The sequence below is a fragment of the Balaenoptera borealis genome, assembly GCF_965194805.1.
Source record: "Balaenoptera borealis genome assembly, chromosome: 11".
In the NCBI taxonomy this organism is placed as follows: Eukaryota; Metazoa; Chordata; class Mammalia; order Artiodactyla; family Balaenopteridae; genus Balaenoptera; species Balaenoptera borealis.
In genome coordinates, this window is record NC_138868.1 from 12,573,978 (window position 1) to 12,596,723 (window position 22,746).

Consider the following 22,746-nt stretch of genomic DNA (forward strand, 5'->3'; position numbering starts at 1 on the left):
GCTTCTATTTGGTGGAGCCTAGTTGTATGCCTTAGTTATGAAGGAAGCTGGGAATCTATTTGTCACATTAGTCTTCATTAATAAGAAACCTGGCCCCCACCAAGATCCATAGGAAATGGAATCCCAGAAGCCAGAAGGCAAGGAAGAGGCTGTGCAGCTCACGGCGTGTCTGCTACAAATGCGCTCATGCGTTCCCAGCGAGGCAGATGTTGTTACCCCCACTTTACGAACAACGACAATGAGGTACAGAGAGGTTAAGAAGCTTGTCCAGTGTCATACAGCTATTAAGTGGTAGAGTCTCAATTCAAACTTGGATTGTCTGATTCCAGAACCGACGCTCTCAGCCACCGCTCTATACCTCCACTGGATGTCGAGGAAATGGAATTTCTGTGTTCACTAAGCTGTGGATTTCAGACTGTGGATTGTGTGACCTAAAGAAGAACTTCCCAGGACTTCCCTGGCGGTGCAGTGGTTAAGAATCTGCGCTTCCCCTGGCCTAGTGGGGGGAACTAAGATCCCGCAAGCCGCATGGTGCGGCCAAAACAAAGCCAGTGCCAAGCCACCAACTGGGCTCTAAGAGTCGGCTCCATCCCGTCCTTGTCTGCCTGTAATAGCTCTCTCCACGTACATGTAAAGTGGCCCTGCCGGGACGGCCTGGGATGGGGGTGAACAGAACGCAGCTCAGAGCTCCTGTCTTGGCTCTCCTTGAGTCATCCCCTTACTCCTGTGTCTGTCTCATTAAGTCAGTGGATACAGGAGAAGGATGTCTCCATCCTTGGCTCAAAGTGTGACATACTGGTTCCCTGTTTTTCCCACCCTCTTCCAAGGTGCACACTATTGACTTTAGTTATGAAAGGACCCTGTCCTGTGCACATGCCAATGTCACGCCACTTGCACACCTTGTTCATGCCCTTCTTTCTACCCGGACCACCTGTTTCCTTCCCTTCTATTCACCACAAATCCATCCAGATGAGACTCAGCTCCTTGTTTTCCTAGAGCCTTACCCACGCTCTTCCACTCTGGAATTTCTTCTGAATCAGCAGAGAGTGCCTCTTAGCTTGGGTCTTAACCCATCTCCTCTTGTTTTATCGGGATGTGTCTCCTCTTACCAGTTAGGTTGCGAGCAAATTGAGGGCAAGGATTGTAATTGACTGTGTTTTGTCTCCACCTAGACGGCCTAGTTTTTGACATACAACAGGCACATGGAAGGGAAGAGAAATTTGGTGCCAGAGAGAACTGGATTTGAATCCCAACTTATTTACCTGAGCAATTTGCTTAACTATTCATTCGTTTATTCATTCAACAATGTTTATTGAGGACCTACTATGTGCAGACACTGTACTAGGCACCAAGGCTACAAAGGTGAGTAAACGGACATGGTCTCTGCTATCCAGGAACTTGTAGTCTAGGGAGGGAGACAGATGTTGACCCATTAACCAGATAATCTCACAAAAAAGAGAGAATGACTAACTCCAGAAAGCACTCTGAAGGGCAAACACATGGAGTTTGATCCTACATGGGGACGGGGTGTGGGGAGTGGGTTAGGAGCCGCGTGGAGCCTTGGTTTTCTCACCTGGACCATGGAGATATCACCCACCTAGCACACCAGGCTGTTGTAAGTGAGGTAATAGATGCAGTGCACATCTTAAGATGTGCAGTAAATGTTACCATAATGAAGGCTGGTACACTGGCCAATTGAGTGGCTAAGTTTTGAAGGAAAGTGGGGTTAGGCAGATGTGAGCATTTCCTGTGCTCAGACATCCCCAGGACAGTGATTCTCAGATACATTTTCCATCAGAGTCAGCTGGGAAGCTTTGTAAAAAGGCATACGTCTGCCCTACACTCTAGATCTACTAGCCAATCAAAATTTCCCAAGGTGGGGTTTGTGTATTTTTAAAATTTTTATTTACTTATTTATTTAGTTAGTTGCAGCAGGTGGACTCCTTAGTTGTGGCATGTGAACTCTTTGTTGCAGCATGCATGTGTGATCTAATTCCCTGACCAGGCATCGAACCTGGGCCTCCTGCATTGGGAGCTCGGAATCTTAACCACTGCACCACCAGGAAAGTCCCTAGGGGTTTGTGTACTTTTAAAATCTTTAATAAGGTCTCTTGCAAAACTTCAGAGTGAATACACACATCATAACCATTGAAACATGCACAGCTATATAAAGAAGGAGAACAGCAATCTCCCTCCACTTTCTTCCCTCTCCTCCTTCTACTCTTGGAGGCCACCAAGGTAAGGAGGCTGGTGTGAATCCTGTTTAGCACACGAGCTCTACGGTCTGTGGTTATGTAAAGGAAACTCACAGATAGATACTCACATATGGTTTTTTTCTTTACAAAAGTATTCTCATACTAAATGTTTTTCTCTGTATTTTGCTTTGCTTTTTTCACTTCACAGTACAGCATACACATCTCTTCAGGTTTACAGATATAGGTCCATATCTTCTTTAAAGAGTCACATTATATTCTGGGGAATTCCCTGGAGGTCCAGTGCTTCCACTGCTGGGGCCTGGGTTCGATCCCTGGTCGGGGAACTAAGATCCCGCAAGCTGAGCAGCATGGCCAAAAAACAAACAAACAAACAAACAAGCAAACAAATGAGTCACATTATATTCTGTAGAATAGATGAGCCACATTTTATTCAATGCTCCACTGATGGATATGGGTTGTTTTGATTTCTGTAAATGGTAAAGCAATACCCAACTTTGTAAAAGTGTTTTTATTTGTGGGTACTTTTATTTCCAAAGGATAATGTCCAAAAACTCAAATGGATCAAATGATCTATGCACTTTTTTTTTTTTGGCTGCCCCCTGAGGCATGTGGGCTCTTAGTTCCCCGACCAGGGATCGAACACCCACCCCCTGCAGTGGAAGCCCAGAGTATTAACTACTGGACCGCCAGGGAAGTCCTGATCTGTACACTTTTAACTTTAATAGATATTGACAGATGTGTTTCCAAAATATCTGTGGCAGTCACATCCCCCTCAGTAAAGCAGGAGAGCTGTGTATTTTGGAAAACTGCCTAGGAGATTCTGAAGTGCAGCCCAGGATAAGAACCACTGGCCCAGAGCAAGCCCAGAATGTCCCCCAGGTTCCTGAAAGGGGTGTCAGGAGAGAATGAATGGGCTCCCCAGAGATGTGAAGAAATGGTTCTTATCAGCCCTCCCATCTCCCTCAGGCTGTGGGGCAAACCCTCCTGCCTCTGGAGAACTTCCTACAAAGCTCCTATATAAAACATCATTGTGAGATGGAGTGAAGAAGGATGGAGTTTGGGGTGTGCCTCAGGACCCAGGAAGACCTCTGGGCTAGTGAGTGCCTTGCCTGTTGCAGTGGAGCTGGTCCTAAGTAAATGTTCAATCTCCTGGGAGACGCCTGACTCAGGCTGAGAGGTTCCAGAGGGCTGGCTGGGACTGTGTGTGGCTCTCAGGTGTCAGCAGGGTCAGGACTTCTCAGCCTCAGCCTATCACGTTTCTTTTGAGGTCTGTGAAAGCTCTCCTTGGCTGGGGAAGGCAGAGCATGGAGGATGTGAGCATGTGTGTGGCTTTCTGAGCTTTGAAGAGGAGACATGCTTTCCAAGAGCTGCGAGTTCCTAAGAAGGCCAACGATCATCTTGTCTTGATCCTCTCTTTTTTCATAGACTCTGAGGAGAACATTAAGTACAAACAAAGAAAGGTAATACTCCCTTCTTCCCATCCAAGCCCACAGGAAAGTCAGCCTTGGCCGCCCCTCATGGTCTGCTTCACTCTATTCAGAAAGAGGTCTCAGTGCCCTAGAGCATCAGGGGCTGGGCATAGCACTAGCTTTTCCATCCCATCTTGACTTCTATTCATGCTTTCTCTTTCTCCACCTCCCTCTCAAGGTCCCCTAATGGTGTGGCTCTTGTGTATGTGTGTGTGTGTGTGTCCAACTGTGTTCTCCATTACAGGACAAAGCCAAAATGAAACTCCCCCTACTTCTGGCTCTTCTACTTGGGACAGTTTCAGCTTTTCATCTGAGTAAGTCTCCTTGGCCTTCAGCCTTTCTTTCTCTACTTGACTCCTTTCTATAGTTTATAGGGTCAGAGTCACATAGCCACCTTCCTCTGTGGCCATCCCCAATTTCAGGATCTCTGCACAGAAAGGAGCGGGGACTCTAGAGCTGGAGTTGAAGGGATTCCTCAGGGCATCTGCATGTCTGCAGTCTTGGTTCTACTGTGACGTTCTCAGTGTTGTCCTTTCTGCAAGATGCAAACGATGATCAAATGATCACTTCTTTGACTTTGAGTTCACCGAGTGTACTGTGCTAAGCGTTTTCTATGCATTATCTCCTTTAATCCTCATACCATCCCCATGAGGTATGTGGTGTGGTATACCCATATCACAAACGAAGACCTAAAGCTAGTAGATGATGGAACCAGAACAAAACCCCAAACTGCCTGACTCTAAGTTCATGCCCTTAACTGCCAGGACCTCATGTGGGAGGTTGGCTTCTCCTGGGGTGGGGTGGGCTCCATTCCAGGTTCCTCTCTATCCAAGGCTCAGCTTGCAAATGCCTGGGGCCAGGAGGGAGCTGTCCGTGGTTCTGGGGAGGAACAGGGGAAGATGTGAAGGAGGGACACTTGGCCTTTCTTCTTGCCAGGAACTGAAATGTCCAACATCGAGAGCCCCTTGTGGGATGACACCCTGCCTCAGGTTGGGGAGGTGCCAGAAAGTGAGGCAAAGGAGGTCCCTGTGGAGGAGTAGATGCTGCTAGAGGAAGAGGAAGATGGGGCTCTGGAAGTGAAGATGCCCGCAGGGAAGAGGGGGCTGTTGAGTCCATCTCAGCCTTGGATGATGTAGACAGGGACCTTCAGTGTCCTAAGGATGAGCACACAGTAAAACTGGAGGGCATCCCTGGATGCAAGACCTGCCGTTTCCTCCTGGTGAGGAGCCCCTGAATTTTATTCATGCTCAGGTGAGTGGCCAGTGGCTGAGGCTGAGGCCCAGGGTGGGGATGGGGAGCAGGTGTCTCCAGCCTCTGTGTCGCTGGTCATTCTCCGCCCTGAGGACCCTGGGGGTGTTAGCAGAGGCTGAGACCCGCAGAGGTGTTGGGGGTAAGAGGTGAGGGTCATGTGGAAACAGAAGTTGCATCTTAATCTCCAGCCTTCAAATGTCTGTGGGGCTGGCGGGTGGAGGGTGAGTTTTGGAGACTTAGACACCCAGGACTAAGGTGATGTGAATTCCTGTGGGACGGGCACTCCATTCTTCTTCTTTCATTCTGCCCTGCAGTTAACGTGCCAGAGGTGCTACTGGGGAAGACTCATCTCCATCCACAACTGCAGCCTTAATTACCAGATCCAGTGCTTAGTCAAACAGATCAACCAGGGCCAAGTCTGGATCGGAGGCCAGGTCACCGGCTGGGTAAGAGGGGTCCCAGCTCTCAGTGGGGAGCACCTCCTGACCCCAGCCCATGTTCAACTTGCTGCAGATTTGTCTGTGCTTCTCCTCTACAATCCCCTGAAGAACTGGGGATAGATGGACACCTGGGCGAGACAACAAGGGGGCTGCCTAGGCATCGGGAACAGTGAAGCATTTAGAATCAGGATGTTTAGATGCGAGTTCTGCTCAGTCTCTGACTGTCTATAGGACCTGGGCAAGACCGTGAGCCTTGTTCCTCATCTGTAGGATGGGGTTGGAACTCCTGCCCTACCTCTTGTTAGAGCCAGAAGGATGGGGGTGTCACTGGAATGCATAGAATGTGATGGTGACAATCACTGTGAATCTACATTTCGGTTGACCAGGACTGTGTCCATTGTGGTCCAGCAGTCCTTTAAGGGCCAATGCCTGGCGGGCAGCGGGAGGGTCAGGCAGGGATAGTCCCAGCTCTGCCTACCTGCTTTCCCTTTGCCCGTGTCCCAGCCCACCTCTTTCCCTCTTGCCTCCCCTAGGGTCGCTGCACACGCTCTCGCTGGCTTGACGGCACTCCCTGGAATTTTGCATACTGGGCTACTGGCCAGCCCCGGGGCAGTGCTGCTAGATGTGTGACCCCATGCACCAGAGGTGAGGTGGTGGGAGTGGGGATGAATAATGGCAAGGCCTGGGAGGGAGGAGGCTCCAGGAAGGGCCAGACCCTCCAAAGGAGAGGCCTCCTGGCTCTTCAGACTCATCTCCACTGAGGCGTGGGGTAGGGAGAGGGGAAGGCCCTACTGGGGCTGAGTCAGGGAGAACAAGAGGCTGAGACCCCTTCCTGTTGCGTCTTCACAGGAGGCCAGTGGCGTCGAGCTCACTGTGGCGTGGGTCTCCCGTTCATCTGTTCCTACTGAGCTGGATCTTCCTGGTTAGCCTCCTCCCATCCCCTCCCCTCCAGCCCCCAGCAAGAAAACTGTTTTCCTGAGACTGATTTCTTTTTCTTCCAATCATTGATCTACTCTGCTTAGCCCCACCCATGAGCTTTCTGCCATACGTGGACCACACCTCCCCACCCTACTGTCTTTCATAAAAAGGGACAGAAGTTATCACTCCCAAGGAGGATGGAGCATGGGGTGGGGTCTGTGTGGCCCTCTTGGAGACAGAGGAATGGGCTCAGGTGGCTCTTTTCATAGGACACCCAATTACTGGGCTCGTGCATTGCAGGTGCTGCCAGGACCCCACGCATCTCTCTCCAAACTTTCAAGGTGAACTCTCAGTGTACTGTGTTTGCATCTCCACGTCTGAGGGCCTTTTCTCCCTCTCCCACAAAAAACTGTGGTTGCCTTAATGTGCCAGGATATTAACATGTCCCTGGGAACAGCCCACAACTCTCAGGAGTGGGTGTATGTGTACCCCAGCCCTTTGCCCCCTCAAGTGGAATAATTCTGGGGCAGGTATCGGGCACTGCTTCCCAGGGTTTCGCAGTGGGATTAACTTCCAGTTATCCACTGAGGTAGCTGGCTTTATAACGCACATCTTATTGGCTGTCTTCTCTCCCCCATGTGAACTCTCCTCTTCCCTACTACTGCCCCAGTACGTCCCATATAAACTACTTGCACTCAAATCCTTGCCTCAGGGTCTGTTTCCGGGGAGTCTCAACATAGGACAAACTGCTATACGTCCAACTCTATGTAAGGTTTGGGAATATGACAAGACACAGCCCCCTGCCATTCGGGAAGGTACAGATGTTTGTAATACAAGCTCAACAGCATCTACTAATTGTTACCGCTTACCGTGCACCCACAAAGTACCCCCTGCTGTGGCAGGCATCTTACAAAGATGACCTTGTTTGATCAGTAATTATTATCCCATTGTACAGAACCAGGCTCAGAGAAGCTATGACCTGTTTTTTTACCCAAGGCTGAACATCTAAATGTGACCTGTGCTGTGATTCAAGTATCTCCAGAGCATGTTCTTTCAACCATTAGGATTTCATGTCTGGAAGTGTTGGCTGCTTCCAGGACATGATCATATAGGGACAGAGCACAGAGGGGAGGCACAAGAGACTCATCTACCCTTGGGTTCATCTTGGGGCATTGGATTCCAACCCAGCTGGAGATGAGGGAGTCCCAATCAGAGGTGAGGAAGGAAGGCATTCTGAACCCTCCCCCTGATGGGGAGGTGAGCAGAAAGTAAGGCATCAATGCTCCGAAGCCCTTTTCCTCCAGGACTCCACAAATTCTCAGAAGTACAGATGGCCCCAGGGATTCCATTCTATCTGGTGGCCCGGACAGAAGAGGCTACTTATTCAAGGTTGCACAGGAAGTTGAAAAAGACAGAAATCACACTGAGGTCCTTTGTAACTGCTGTTCTCTTGATTTCAGAGACGGTGGAAATCTGACACACTCTTACGAGTTCAGCCCTGTGCTGGGTGCCGTGGAGGATGCAGTAGGAGCAGAACTTTCCCTCCTTGCCCTCATGGACTCTGTATTCTGGTGTGGTGAGGCGTTGCTTCTCTTTATTCCAGTACTACTAATAAAGAGTAACAAAATCCCTCATTTCATTGTTTATTGATCTTTATTGGAGTATAGCTGCTTTACAACGGTGTGTGAGTTTCTGCTGTACAGCGAAGTGAATCGGTCATACGTATACACACATCCCCTCTTTTTTAAAACCCCTCATGTATTAAGCACTAAATAGGTGCCAGGGTCTGTACCAAGAGACTTTGTGCTCAGGTGGGACCTTGTTTTATGCCTCACAAATCTCTCCTGTTGGCGGTGGTTTGTGACCGAAGTGTGACTTCCGGTCCACAAAGGTCTCCTCTGGGGGATTAATGTCAAGAAGGGGGCATGAAGGAGGCATTTGGGCTCCTGGTAACATTCTGTATCTTGACCTGGCCTGGGTTACGTGGGTGCATTCCCTCCGTGACCACGCCTCAAGCAGTCCACGCTACAGTGAACATTACAGGATGCATGTTAAAGATGCATCCTCAAGAAAAGCTTTAAATGAAATAAGAGGACTGGCCTTATGTCCCCAAATAAGGGCTTGTGTGGTATTTTTCCTGTCCAAAATCGTGCTAACTAAGCTCTGGGAAACTCAGCTCGTGTCTTTACAATGGTATCCCTGGCGTTCCTTACAGCATCATGCGGTACCCAGAGCGGGAGCTCAACCAGCTCTCAGTGCTTGCTTGTTGATTAGGGTCACAGTTCAGTCTCAGTTTCCTGACAAGGGCTACCCGCAACTCCACGTGCCAGGTACTCTTCTGAGGGCTTTACTGGAGCTGATCTCATTCGAGGTAGGTCCTGTCATTAGCCTCAGTTTATGGATGGGAAAACTGAGACCCAGAGGGGCTGACTCTGGAATGGTGATTCCATTCTATCAATACGTCGCACTATGCTGCCCTCTGCATAATGTGGGGCTGGATGGAAATTTGAGACGAGAGGCAGAGTTTGAAACCCCTATGAATATAGATGCAAACAGTAAGCCAGAGAGTTGGCGTTTCATGGATGCTGAAAAGGTGGGCACCATTGGCTAGTCTGGGACTAACACATTTGGGTGAATCAAAGAAAGCAAGGATGTAGGAGTCAAACAGACTAGGGTCAGACATGCCACTTCTAACTAGTTGTGTGGGCTTGGGCAAGTTATTTCACCTCTCTGAGCTTTTGTGGTAGGTCTGCGGACTGGGATGGCAGTGTCTAATTGGCAGGATGATTGTAAAGATTAAGTAAGTAGGATAATGGATGTGAAAGCCTTAATGAAGCATAGTGTTTGGACTGTGGTGGACCTTCAAAAATGTCATTTCCAGACTTCCCTGGCGGCCCAGTGGTTAAGACTCCGCGCTTCCACTGCGAGGGGCGTGGGTTCAATCCCTGATCGGGGAACTAAAATCCTGCATGCTGCACGGAACAGCCAAAAAAAAAAAAAAAGTTATTTCCAGTTTTACATCAGACATCACTGTGGTGACTGAGGAGGGCCCTGAAGTCCCTGGGGTGTCTTTGCCCAAGGTCAACTCCGGGCAGGGGCAGGCCAGAGAGATGGGAGGCCAGTCAGAGGAAGTAGAGGGAAGGCAGGCGTGGGGTAGCTAAGGAGCCGAAAGGTCTTGGTTTAGGCCTGTCTCTGACTTGTTGTGTAATCTTGGGTAACTTATTTAAGATCTCTGAGATGCCGTTTCCTAATGTGCAATACAGGGACGTTTCAATGAAACAATGCTTGTAAAGCTTATCGTGGTGCTGGCTAACGGGGGGAGCTGACCTTATTGGTCATCCCAACCGCTGAGTGAAATGAGGCCCCTGGCCTGGGCCCCAGGACTGGGGAGAATAATGGGGAGGGCAGCTAGCTTTCCACCCCTCCCCAGCTAGGGAAGTCTCCTGCTTGAACTCTGGAGACCAGGTTTTTGGGCCCTGGAATTAGCCAATCAACCCCCAAGTCAGGTAGATGAGCTGAGGGTTGCGTCTGTTGGGCCAGGGAGATAACGGCCGATACCGTTATTCTGCCCGTTGGGCCAGGGAGATAATGGCTGATACTGTTATTCTGCATTCAGGCCCAGAAGTGACCTCTCAGATGCTTCTCCACTTGTAGGTCCCCTGAGAGAGCAGAGGAGTGGAAGGAATCCAGGCCTTTTCACCCTCTGGGTGACGTGTCCCTGATGCCCTGAGCACTGGAGGACTGGGCTGGAATCCGAGGAACAAACATGCACTGCCCAGCTAGGATATCACAGAGCAGAGTCACCCACCCTGACAGGGCCACGAGCTCTTGGCAGTGATGTCTGGCAAAATCAAGGCTCAGCACTTGCTGGCCTCTCCTTGGATTGCAGTGAATGTGACTGGAACTTGATTGATTAATATTTTGACGTTTTGTTCATCATGGTAGCTTGACATCGATTCTGATTTTTAAGAAAGATTGCATTAAATATTTGTTTACCTTGACTACTGAGTCCTTTAGTGTCCCCTTAAGTTTTGCAACTGAGGCAAGTGCCTTCTTCCCCTTAGTCCTGACCTTGGTCGTGACAGAGGGCTGGTGGGAGATGGGGAGTCGGGGTGGTGCGGGGAGGCTGGCCCACAGAGCATCTGAATGACTCTGCGTGAAGGTTTCCATTCCAGCTGCTGCCTCCCCGCCAGAAAGATATGCCTCAAGGTTGGACAAAATAGCATGTTCTAGATCAGTGATCCTCAACAGGGGTACTTTTTCTTTCCAGAGGACATTTGAAAAAGTGTGGAGACATTTCTGAGTGATATGATTTGGGGAGGCACGATTGACATCTAGTGGGTAGAGACCCAGAGATGCTGCTAAACTTTCTACAAGACACAGGACAGCCCCTCCCCCAACCTTCAACAAAGAATGATTTGACTCCAAATAGTAATAGTGCAAGGGTTGAGAAACTTGATCTAGAGCCACAGCATAAAGGAAAGAGCATAAGTTTTTCACATATTAAAGATAAGAAAGAGATGGAGAGGGAGAAGGAGAGTGAGAGAGAGGAAGAGAGTGAAGGAGGGAGGGTGGGAGAGAGAGAGAGAGAGAGAGAGAGAGAGAGATGGGGTGGGTAGAGAATGTTGGGAGCCCCAAAGACTTAGAAATACCAGTTCCCCCACTTCCTGCATAACCTTGGCAAGTCACTTTCCCTCTCTGTATCTCATTTTTCACATCTGTGCAGCAGGGCTAATCATACATTCTCATGGGACTGAGGTTAGGAAGGTGAGGATTCAAGGATGCAATGCACATAAAGTACTTGGTCTAGATAAGAGCTCAGGAGGGCTGAGGCTGCCCTTCATCTCCTATCTCCTCTCCTGTGGTCTCCCTGTCCCTGGGATTCTCCACTTCATTTGCTGGAATATTGACCGAAGGAAGGCTGCTCCTGGGGCTAAAGAGTATTGTTCAGACTGGGACCCTTTAGGGGTGCTGATAATCATGCCTGGACAGTAGTCATCTGGGGCTTTCTCGAGCATACTAGGGTGTTTGGGCACCTACATATGGCAGGAGGCAGGTCCCTGAAGTCCCAGCAGAGAGCAGGGCCCAAGGGTGGGAGGACTGAGCTAACCTCTTATCAGCTCCACTGTCCCGCCCCCCAGCCCAAGCCTGGGGCAATCGTCCTGGCTTTTTCCCACTTCCCCAGAAGCCCAGTATAAAGGTTGCCTCTGGGACCCAGCAGCCAGAGGCACTGAGAGTGGAGGCTCCAGACTCTGGGGAGGTAAGTGCTCCCTCGGCTGGCCGGGAAGGAGAGGTCCAGGGCTGGGGGAAGCAAGACCCTATACGGCAAACACCCTGGAGGCCTGTCCTTAGGACCATAATGGCCACTATCCTTCCCCTTTCACCCCCAGTGTCAGTGAAATTGGCCCTGAATGTGAGCAGACCTCTTCCCATGGCAGCTAGCATCTGAGCTAAGTGCTGTCCCAGGGAGCAATGATGGAGCTCTCAGGAAAAAGGGTCTTTCGTACTTGAGCTGACAACCCCCTGTTCTTTTCTTGATTCTCCAGCTCAGGGTCTGTTCACGGGGGGAGAAGGAAGCTCTCTAGTTTGCCCTTTAATCCACCAGTTAAGCAAACACTGTATCTCCACTGTGTGTCAGGGACCGTGCAGACACATGAGAAGTCCCCAAGGAGGGAAGGTGAAGCTGTGTCCCTGTCACAAGACTGAGAAGATATGAAATGCCCCATGCTCCTGCCCCTTCTCCTGCTGGGGACAGTTTCTTCTCTTTATCTGGGTAAGTCCTCCCCTTTCCCTCCTCGTCCATTTTTCTCTTTTCTCTTCTTTCCTGCATCTGTTTTTGCTCTTGTGGGCCAGGGCCACAGCCTCCCCTCTTCAGCTGACCCAGCCCACCTCTAGTTAGATTTCTCCTGGACTCAGAGCTGTGACCTGAACTTTCCGTCAGGGCTCCTTTGCAAGGAAAAACACCCACCTGTGAAGATGAGGGCTTCTCACAGGTGCTTCCTCCCACTCCCAAAATACCCCACATGTGGTGTCCGCCAGGTGCTCATGCATTTGGGTGTGTGATGCAGGAATTCTGGCTTGCCCAACCCCCAAGGGATCCGTCCAGTCTTGGTTCCAGATGGTGTCCCTAGGAAGGCTTGAGTGGGGCCATCAGAGCTGTCCGTGGTCCTGGAAGAAGAGAGAGCCCGGCCTGATGGCAGGTTACCTCTTCTTTCCAGAGAACGATGCCTCCCATCTGGGCAGCAGAGAGGCTGACCTGAGCCAGGATCTGGAAGGTTCGGGGGAACAGGAGGGACAGCTGGCCCTGAATTATGGAGTGCTTGAGTCAGAGGAAGAGGAGGCTGTGGCTTCCAGCTATCAAGATGCGTTTGAGGATGAGGAGGCCATGGAGTCAGACCCAGCTGCCCTAGACAAGGATTTGCAGTGCCCTAAGGAAGAGGACACAATTCAACTTCCAGGCAGTCCTGGGCGCAAGACCTGCAGAATCCTGTTGGTGCGGACCCCGAAGAACTTTAGGCAAGCTCAGGTAAATGGCAGGGAGGCTACTATGGGGGACCAGGTGGAGGAGACAAGAGTGGAGAAAAACCTTCTGTTCCCTATCATTTGGACTAATGGTTCTCCAAGCCTAGTATGCATCAGAGTCTCCTAGAAGTCTTGTTAAAACACAGATTTCTGGGCCCCATCTCCTCAGTTTCTGATTTAGCAAGTTTGGGGCTTAAGAGTTTGCATTTATAACAAATTCACAGGTGGTGATATTGTTGGCCGGGAGACCGCACTTTGAGAACCACCGGTTTAGATAAAAAGCTTTGGTATAAGATATGCCTGTGCTAAATCCTGGCTTTGCTTGTCACCAGCCATTTTATTTGGGCAAGTCACTTCACCTTTCAGGGCTCCTGTATCTTCATTTGTAAAATGGAGGTGTATGGTACCACCTCTTAGAGTTGTGGTGAGGATTTAAATAATATATGGAAAGTATTTAGAATAGTCCCTGGGTCATTGTAAACTCTCCATAAATGGTGGCTGTAGTTATTCTGAGTATTATTATTCTTTTCTGCAAGAAGTTCCTGACACCAAATAAAGGAACAAGAGACGGGATTCAGGGGGGCAATAGATCCCTGATTTCTGACTTGGAAAGGGATGAGGGGGTCTCTCCTGGAGACTCAGGGACTTGAGAGAAAACAGTGAATTTTCTACCCCACCTCTTCTCTCTGCAGAGTATATGCAGGAAGTGCTACCGAGGCAATCTCGTCTCCATCCACAACTACAGTTTCAACTATCGCATCCAGTGCTGGGTCAGTAGGATCAACCAAGCACAGGTCTGGATCGGAGGCTTCGTCAGGGGCAGGGTAAGCAAGGGGCCAACTCCCAGGTACACGAAGGTCTTTCTGATTGCCTCAAGGGACCACCTGCTGGCATCAAGCCTCGTCCCGGCAGCTGAAGCTGGCTCATACCGGCTTAGGAGAACTGATGATTGAGTGCTTCTCTTCCTAACTCCATGTTCAGTGGCCTCATGCTTGTAGCTTGAAATCTGCCATGGTGGCTGTATTTACACCAAGGAAATTGACAATTATTACAAATCAGGTTTCTTTCTTCCCTCTAGCCTCTCACCTTCCCCCAAAGCTGGTTGTTAAACGTTTACCAGCACACTCCTGGCGTCAGGAGATAGATTCTATATCTAATTTGGTCCCTTACTAGCTGAATGACTGCCTCCAAATTTCAGTTTCCTCATCTCTAAAGTGGGGTCCTTCTCTCAGAGTGGCTTTGGGACTGTGGACAAATAAGTGCCATTATATTTGCTACTCAAGTGTGGTCCACGGACCAGCAGTATCAACATCATTAGCTCATTAGACATGCACGATCTTGGGCCCCACCCCAGACCTCCTGAATCAGAATCTGCATTTTTCACTAGATCCCTAGGAGATCTGTGTGCCCAGTGAAGTTTGAGAAGCCTACTCTGTGTGATAGCTGGAAGTGATGTTTGCTCTTCCATTGTCATTGCCTGCGAACCCTCAGGGATGGGTCTCAATGGTATACTAGCCAGGTGGGCAGTGAGGAGATTATATATACAGTGTTCGGGAAGGGATACTCAGGGGGCTTTCTGGAGACCCAGAATCTGTCTGTCTCTCCGGACCTCCGCCCTCTGACCCAGCCTCTCTCTTCTCTAATTCCAGGGCAACAGATTTTTCTGGACGGATGGCAGTAGCTGGAATTTTGCATACTGGGCCCCAGGGCAACCTAGGAATGGGAGAGGCTGCTGTGTGGCTCTGGGCATCAGAGGTGAGGGGGGCCGGGCACCAGGACAAGGGGAAGGGGTGGCAAGGTGGACTCCCACACAGATCCCTCTGAGCTGCCTGAACACACCTCCCCAAACCCACACCCTCCCTCCAACCGGAAAACCAATGTCCCCGTCTGTGAGGAGGGCTGAGATGTAGGGATTCCTCAGAGCAAGCCCAGGTGATGAGGCTCCCGGTACAGGGGAGAGATGGGGACTCTCCATCCTCCCAGGCAAAGCTAGGCTCAGGGCCTGGGGACTCCTTTCCTTCCTCTGGTATGATGGCGACAAGGAGTGAGTATGGGACAGATGGGGGGAACAGATGTGAATGCAAGGTGTGGATGAGGGATGAGGTGAAGATGTGGGAATTAAGGATGGCTGACATAATTTGCCAGCTTTGAACAGCATGGCTGCCAGATGGGAGGGAACCTATTACAGTGGCTGGACCATACGGGTTGGAGTAAGATGGCCGGGATTCACATCCCAGCTGTGCCACTTGCCAGCTGAGACACAGGCAAGTTATCACTCCCACTAAGCCTCAGTTTCCTCATCTGTGAAACGGGAGTGATGATAGCACCGACCTCTTGGAGAGTCATTGTGAGGATTAAACGATAGTCCATATAAAGCACTTAGCACATTGCCTCTGCAAGGGAAGAGATCAATGGCTAGTCCGGATGTGTGGGAAACCTGTGGCCATCGGATCATGACGACGGCAGGCAAAGATGACATATGAGGTGCCTGAGGAGGGGAGGAGGGAGCACAGGCCACACTCAGGTGGGCAGCTGACATCACTGTGCTCTCTACCGCTAGGGGGTTACTGGCAACGAGCTCGATGCGGAAGCCGTCTGCCCTTCGTCTGCTCCTTCTAAGCCAGAGGCACGGAGATCCTCCCTTCACGCCCTCCTGGTGGCCTCTGTCCTACCCTTGGCACTTGTCCCCAGCCTCTCCGGATCATAAAGCCAGACTTCCCACAGCATCTCGTGACTCTTGTTTCTTCATTGAGCACTTTAGAGGAGTTGGACTCTGGGTTGGAAGATCCTGGAAGCATTCACTCCGGTTTCGTGGGGAGTGGGGTGGGAAAGTAAAAGATGTTGGAGTAGCGCGCCAGATGTGGGGGGCGGGGCGCCGGGGTGTGTCTGCAGCGCCACCTGGGGGCGGAGCGTGTACCAGGCGGCGGTCCTTCTCGTTCCGGCTCCGAGGATTCCACCCCGCGCGCCCCAGCTCCCTCAGGTTCTGGGAGGAAGAACTCCTTTGGTGAGGGGGTGGGGAACTGACCCTGTTGCTCTGTTTGGATTCAGTAAAGTGTGCGGAGCGGGGTGGGAGTGGCGGCTTTCCAAAATGGAGGCTCTGTCGCCGATTCAAGAATTGGATGGACCATTGAGGTCCCACCTCGGGTAACCACATAGCGGGGAAGAGAAAGTAGTCTCTCGGGGCAGCCGGCTTCTCTAGACCTGTGTCTTTTTCACTTAGGATAATGGCCCCTATTTTCCACTCTCCCAGCCGCCTGTGTGTGAGTTCGGAGGCCCCAACTTCTTCTGAGATGGTTCCCCACCCCGTTCCCAGGAGGGCGGCTGTCCTCACTGCGCCCCGAATCCTTCGTCCCCTCCCCGGTCCCCAGCCTACGTCCCCCTCCCTAGAGGGGCCACATTCTCAGGAGGGAGCTGCCTCTCATCCCAGGACCTTTTTTAAAAAATATTATTTAAAAAAATTTTCTATTTTTGGCTGAGTTGGGCCTTCATTGCTGCGCGAGGGCTTTCTCTGGTTGCAGCGAGCAGGGACTACTCTTCGCTGCGGTGCATGGGACTCTTATTGCAGTGGCTTCTTTTGTTGCAGAGCACAGGCTCTAGGCACGCGGGCTTCAGTAGTTGTGGCACACGAGCTCTAGAGCGCAGGCTCAGTAGTTGTGGCGCACGGGCTTAGTTGCTCTGCGGCACGTGGGATCTTCCCGGGCCAGGGCTCGAACCCGTGTCACCTGCATTGGCCGGCGGGTTCTTAACCACTGCACCACCAGGGAAGTCCCTCATCCCAGGGCCTTGGGGCCAAAGTCAGGGCATCTGTAGCTGTGTGGCTCCAATGCTGGTTCTACAGCCCCAGGTCTCCTCTGCTTCTCCCATTTGCTCAGATCCTGGGGACATTGAGAACATTGTTGCTGCTCTTAACTTTGTTCCAGGCTGGGCTCCAGGAAGGATCTGGGCTTGATGAAGCGAGAAACTCACACTGGAAACTGGGTATTCAGAGGACAGAGAGCCCCAGGTTGTGAGAGAGAGAGAGAGGGATAGAAAGAGAGACTTCTTGGGGGTGTAGTTCTACATGGGGCACAGGGAGAATGTACAAGTAGTTCTGGGGGCGCACACATACACGTGTGTATATGTATCTTGGTGTGTACAAGAGTCAGTCTTCGGATACCTGTGTATATGTGAATCTATATTTGTAAATATGCATAAATCTGTGTGTGAGTCAGCATGTATTGATGTGTTGTGCGTACGTTTTATACATCTCTATTTATGGATATGCCTGTATGTCTGTGTCCATCTTTGAGTGCGTGTATCTGTGTAGCTTTGTACCTTATACTCCTGAATCTGTATATGCATGCATATGTGTGTACCGCTGTGTCTTTGGCCAGTGTCTTTGGGAGTATGTGTGCATGTCAGTGTGTCTGAGCATACCTGTGTACAGGTCTACCTTTGTGCATGTATGTGTGTGTGTATCTGTACAGCTATCTGATGAAATGTGGAGTTTTTTTTTTTAATACATCTTTATTGGAGTATAATTGCTTCACAATACTGTGTTAGTTTCTGTTGTACAACAAAGTGAATCAGCCATATGCATACATATGTCCCCATATCCCCTCCCTCATGAGCCTCCCTCCCACCCTCCCTATCCCACCCCTCTAGGTCATCGTAAAGCACCGAGCTGATCTCCCTGTGCTATGCTGCTGCTTCCCACTAGCTAACTATTTTACATTCGGTAGTGTATATATGTCGATACTACTCTCACTTAGCCCCGGCTTCTCCCTCCCACCCCGTGTCCTCAAGTCCATTCTCTATGTCTACATCTTTTTTTTTTAGATTCCATATATATGCGTTAGAATACGGTATGTGTTTTTCTCTGACTTCACTCTGTATGACAGACTCTAGGTCCATCCACCTCACTACAAATAACTCAATTTCGTTTCTTTTTATGGCCGAGTAATATCCCATGGTATATATGTGCCACATCTTCTTTATCCATTCGTCTGTCGATGGACACTTAGGTTGCTTCCATGTCCTGGCTATTGTAAATAGAGCTGCAGTGAACATTGTGGTACATGACTCTTTTTGGATTATGGTTTCCTCAGGGTATATGCCCAGTAGTGGGATTGCTGGGTCGTATGGTAGTTCTATTTTTAGTTTTTTAAGGAACCTCCATACTGTTTTCCATAGTGGTTGTATCAATTTACATTCCCACCAGATGTGGAGTTTTTGGAACAGAAAATCCAGTTTTGCCAGATGTGCTTTGTTTCTAAAGATGCTGGAGTTGGACAGGATCGGAGAACCCCAGGGGAAGTGGCTGGTGACGAAGCGGCAGGGTTGAGTCCCTTGAACATGAGCAGGCCTCTGGCAACAGGATCGGGGCCTTGACATTGCTATGAACCTCACCAGTGCTGGGCTCCGGGGACTGCCTCTAGGTGAAGAGGCCTGTCCTCCGTAGAGGGGTCTGTCCATCTGCCTTGGGTGGAGATTGGGTCAGGAAGCTCCTAATCACAGCATGTCAGTCTCCCCAAGGGCATGGAAGGGGAGCTGCCTTGAGGTCAGGCCCCTACCCAAGTCCCTGCACTGTGTACTGCAACAAGCTAATAGTGATGCTGTACTTCTAAAAGAAGCAGAAGCAGTGGGGGGTGGGAAGGATGAGCTTTGCACAGGTAGCTCTGGGACTGGTATTTCTGGGACTTGCTGAATGGCAAGCCCCCTCTTATCAGCCTCCACTTATCTCCTTGGTGGGGAATGGGCTCTAGCTAATCCCAGTAACCAAATATACTGCCAGCCAAGATCAGAGGTAGAGGGAGGGAAGAGAAAGGGGTGAGGTGGGGTGGTGCTCAGACCCTTCCAGACTGAAGCTTGCTTGAGGCAGGCCAGGGAAGAAAAGATGTCCTTCAAATAGCCAGTACTGTTAGTGGGCCTCAGCTTCAACCATTATATATTCATTCCTTTGGCTGTTTAAGGCCTTTCAGACTTGAAGCCCTTGATTAAAAAGCAAATATTCTTAGGACAAGAAACTCCTGAGTGTGTTGCCTATTAATACCTCTGGAAGATTGATTGGTAACTTGCCGAGAACAAGGTTTTGTGAGAAGGAACACAGAAGGGAAAAATGTGTGTAACTGTTAGTGTGCATGGGTCGGGGGTTGTGGAGAAGAAAAGCTATTAAAAAGGAGATAATGAAGCAGAGAGTGCTGTGCTCACAGTTTTCTCTTCCTGGGGACCTAGGAAGACTATATTCCCCAGTATTCCTTGCAGTAAACCTGGGCTCTGCAACATGATACCGAGTCTGGCCAGTGCAATGTGGTTGGATGTGATATAAAGGCCACACCTGGCCTTTATATGATCCCCTATGATCATCCATGACCCTCCAGTTCTCACTTTCCTTGCCACAGTGATCTGGGGGTCCATGTATCTCAGATGGCATAGCTGCCAGGTGGAAGTGGCTGACTGACCTACTTTGTTGTATTAAATCCTGAGATTTCACAATTAACTTGTTACTGCACCAAAATCTGCTTTAGCCTAACACATATAGAAAAGAAGTTGCCAACAAATTTCATAGTTTTTCCCAGGCAGATATGGCACAGAAGTCAAGATCCCAGACTCTGGAGTCATAACGGTCTGGGTTCAAGTCCCAGCTCTACCACTTCAGTTTTAAAACCTTATTCAGCCTCAGTTTCTTCTATAAAATGCTGGTTGAATGAGACAATGCCTGTCACACATTTAACTCATTGCTTGGCGATGGTGAGTTATCACTAGATGTTAGCTTTGATGCTGAGCTGTTAGGAATGAGCGTGGGTTTCAGGTCAAATATCCACGTATTGCAAATTTCTTTTTCTATTTCTAGGATTAACGACAAACCATAGCAAGCTAACCAGGGTTGGTGTGAGGGGTCACGTGATTATGTTGGTGATTGTGCTGAGTACACGTGATGCAGCGGAGGTGAGTTAGTTACTGGTATTACTACTGAGATCAGCCCTAAGTCTTGCACAGGGAGCCATAACCTAGTTCAGCCGTGGGGAAGACAACATCAGGCCCACACACACAGGAGTTCAGGCTCAGGAGGGGCTGGCAACCTCAGGACGGGCTGATGCACCTGTAGGAGGACCACCCCAGTCTGGAGGAAAGGGAGGGGCTGGAGGAGAGGGTCCCTTCAGGACAGAGCTGCCTCTGTCTCCTCCTCAGAGAGCATCCCTGTGACCCCAGCCTCAGCCCATCGTCCTGAGAGCTGGATTCACCGGGGCTCCTGGTGGGAGAGCTCAGCACTGTCTTCACTGATGTCTCTGCTGGTCAGATCTCCAGATGCTGCCTGATTCCCTAGGCCACCCATGGGGAGGTGTTACCCCATCCTCTTGAGGATGGGGCTGGGGGTGAAGGCAGAGTGGGGAAAGGGGTGATGGGCCTCATGTGGCAGAATCTCACCCCTTCTCTCCCTGGGGTGGGGGATCAGAGGGCTTGGGCCTTCCCGAACTACCCCCCAAGCTGCCTGCACCTTCTGTAGAGGGGCCAGCCCACCATGTACAGTTAAGCTCATCTCTGCTAAGACCTCATGATCAGGCCTGCGAGCCAACCTTTCCCAGGGATTTACCATGAAGCTAGTGAAACTTACACTCCAGGGCCACTCACCTGCCTGAGCCTCTTCTAATCCTAAAAGGTGACCCACATTGCGTATGCTTCAGGCTTCATAAAACCTGGATCTGCTCCTGATCTCTGCCCTGGTGAGATTTCTGGGCCTCCACTGTGGAAGAGCCCAGAAGGGGAGGGGGCGTCGGGGCAAAGGAAGACGGGGTGGGCTTGGCGTGCTCGCAGCAGCCTTCCCAGCTGCCTGTTTCTTCCTCCTTCCCTGAGTGGCGGGACACCTGGTTCTCTTTGTGCCACTAACTGCGTGACACTGGACGAGTCATTTTCCCTCTCTGGCCTCAGTTTGCTCATCTGTACGCAAGCGAATCAGACAAGATGGTTCCTAAAGCCCCTTTAGTTTCTGACATTAGAGGACGGACCACCTCATTAGGGCCCCACGGGGACTGGCCTGTTGACAGGCTGCTTGCCGGGGGTTGGGTCTCACCGGACCTTTCCGTCAATGTGTTGGAGGAGACTTGCTGATCTCCTGGAACAGGGCACCAGCTTGGGGAATCCCGTCCCGCTCTGGGGGAGCCTAAATGGCCTCCCGGAGTGAGGGGCCTGGAATATGTATGAGCACGTGGAGGTCCCAGAGAAAATGAGAATGGCCTCTTCTCTCGCTTGGGGTGAGGGAAGGAAAAATTTACTGACAGTTACGCCTCCTATTTCCTTCTGAATTTGGGACCCCCCCAAGTCAGAGAGAGACCCCGCACCCCAGTCCTACTGATCTCCCCTAAAATGGGGCCTGCCTGCGTTCCTGGGGACAGCATGGGGCTTACTCTTGACTAAGCTGAAACTAATCGTGGTCAAGGTGGAGGAGGCTGAAGCAGCAGGGCAGACGCCCCCCGGGGGTTCATTCTCTCCTTGTGGGGTGTGGGCGATGGAGTTAGTCAGACGTGGGTTCAAATCACAGCTCTCTCGCTTCCTGGCTGTGTGGCCTGGGGCAAACGATTCAGTCTCTCTGAGCCTCAGTGTATCTTCAAAATAGGGAAGCTAATATCTACCTCGTAGGATTATTCTAAGGATTAAATGAGATAATGTGTGTGAAAGTGCCTGGCATTTGGTAGGCCCTTGTGGCCACTAGTTATTCCTATTATTAGCTCTACTCTTCGGAAGGGGATGACTCAGGTACCACTGCCCTGGGGGTTCTGGGAAGCACAGAGGGGTGAGGCGAGGGGTGAAGGTGAGACTGAGGTCTTAGTGGGAACAGGACCTGTCTGTAGAGCAGTGGGAAGGCCAGACACCCGGTCCCGGCTGTGGTCTCAAGGGGTGAGCAGCAAAAATGAGAGCCTCTCCCCTCTCCCATCTCCCCTTGCCCAGGTGGGACCCTCTGTTGGGAGGCCTGGAGCCCAAGGGTGAGAGGGGGGCCCACAAAAGAGGCCCTAGTGGCCAATGGAGTAGGCGCCTGAGTCCGTGGACTGCTTTTCCTCTGTGGTCTGGTCGCTGGCGTACACCGGGTTGGCCGAGGCCGTGACCTTCAGCGTGGTCTCGTTCACCTGCAGGCAGAAGGGCTGGCATGATCGTGCTCTGCCTGTGGGCAGGGTCCTCCTGTGGGCCCCCGTGGGACAGACTCAGCCTCTGGGGCTCACAGCCCGGTCATAGCGGAGCTAGAGCGAGTCTGTGACCCCAAGACTCTTCCCATGCACCTCAAGGGCAAACAGACCTGAGCCAACCAGTAGCAGGATTTGTCCCTCCCCGAAGCAAAGAGGGGACAATGAGTGGACGGAGACGTTGACAGCGATGAGCACAGAGCCCACTCTTGGCCAGACCCCCTCTTGTCGGGTCCCCAATACGCATTGAGGCCCAGTGAACTCCCCTTCAGAAGCCCCCAGAAGGTGGGCCCCTGAGAGTCCGGGGTCCAGCTCCCCTCCCTGCCCTGTTCCTCTGCCTCTCGTGGGCGCACCCCACCCTCCCCGACGCACCTCCTCAAACTTCTTGGCTTTGTACTGGTCGGCCCCCTTGAGGAAGTTGAGCAGGATGATGTCGCAGAGGACAGTCCCCTGGAGGAGGAGAGCAGGGCGGCTCAGAGGGGCTGCAGGGTGGGAGCAGGGTGGCGGGAAGCACGGGCCGTGGGCAGGACTGCCCTCGGGGTCAGGGTGAGTCCTCCAGAGACACCTGGCTGATGTTTCCTCTTAGGAAAACATCGAGGGGCTTTGCAGAATATCTCCAGAACCCACCTCCCCAGCTCCTGGGGTGAGCCCAGACCAGAGTGCAGAGGGAGGACTTGCTGGGAGAAGCAGAGGGACCGCGGGGGTACAAGTCCCTGGGGACGGGGCTCTGTCCCCACCTTGCCAGCTGGGCTCTGTTCCTCGACCGGGCTCTCAG

The 22,746-nt window shown here is 51.1% G+C and overlaps 3 protein-coding genes across 5 annotated transcripts in view; 2 read left to right on the top strand and 1 right to left on the bottom strand.

The window, feature by feature from the left end:
* Positions 1-3,737: 3,737 nt before the first annotated feature.
* On the top strand, positions 3,738-5,514 carry PRG2 (proteoglycan 2, pro eosinophil major basic protein). Its single transcript, XM_082342209.1, has 4 exons — positions 3,738-4,051; positions 4,184-4,188; positions 4,622-4,693; positions 5,192-5,514. Exons 1-4 carry the CDS (start codon positions 3,942-3,944, stop codon positions 5,494-5,496), a joined length of 492 nt encoding a protein of 163 aa, XP_082198335.1. The 5' UTR covers positions 3,738-3,941; the 3' UTR covers positions 5,497-5,514.
* Positions 5,515-11,999: 6,485 nt separating this feature from the next.
* Positions 12,000-15,591, top strand: LOC309605434 (proteoglycan 3-like). Of its 3 annotated transcripts, none has more exons than XM_082341300.1 (4): positions 12,000-12,067; positions 12,513-12,820; positions 13,509-13,640; positions 14,466-15,591. In XM_082341300.1, the coding sequence occupies exons 1-4, from the start codon at positions 12,007-12,009 to the stop codon at positions 14,724-14,726; spliced, it is 762 nt and encodes a 253-aa protein (XP_082197426.1). In that variant the 5' UTR covers positions 12,000-12,006; the 3' UTR covers positions 14,727-15,591. The 3 variants fall into 3 exon arrangements, with proteins under 3 accessions (XP_082197426.1, XP_082197427.1, XP_082197425.1); XM_082341301.1 differs by lacking the exon at positions 12,000-12,067 and having other exon boundaries at positions 12,186-12,820; positions 14,466-14,571; positions 15,377-15,591; XM_082341299.1 differs by lacking the exon at positions 12,000-12,067 and having other exon boundaries at positions 12,186-12,820.
* Positions 15,592-16,378: 787 nt separating this feature from the next.
* The window catches only part of P2RX3 (purinergic receptor P2X 3), a 34,274-nt gene continuing 27,906 nt past the window's right edge, over positions 16,379-22,746 (bottom strand). Inside the window, exons 11-12 of the mRNA XM_082341328.1 lie at positions 22,344-22,421; positions 16,379-21,917 (exon numbers count right to left, since the gene is read on the bottom strand). Of these exons, the coding sequence (XP_082197454.1) occupies positions 21,804-21,917; positions 22,344-22,421 (192 nt within the window). The 3' untranslated portion in view covers positions 16,379-21,803. The remainder of the gene's footprint in view (positions 21,918-22,343; positions 22,422-22,746) is intronic.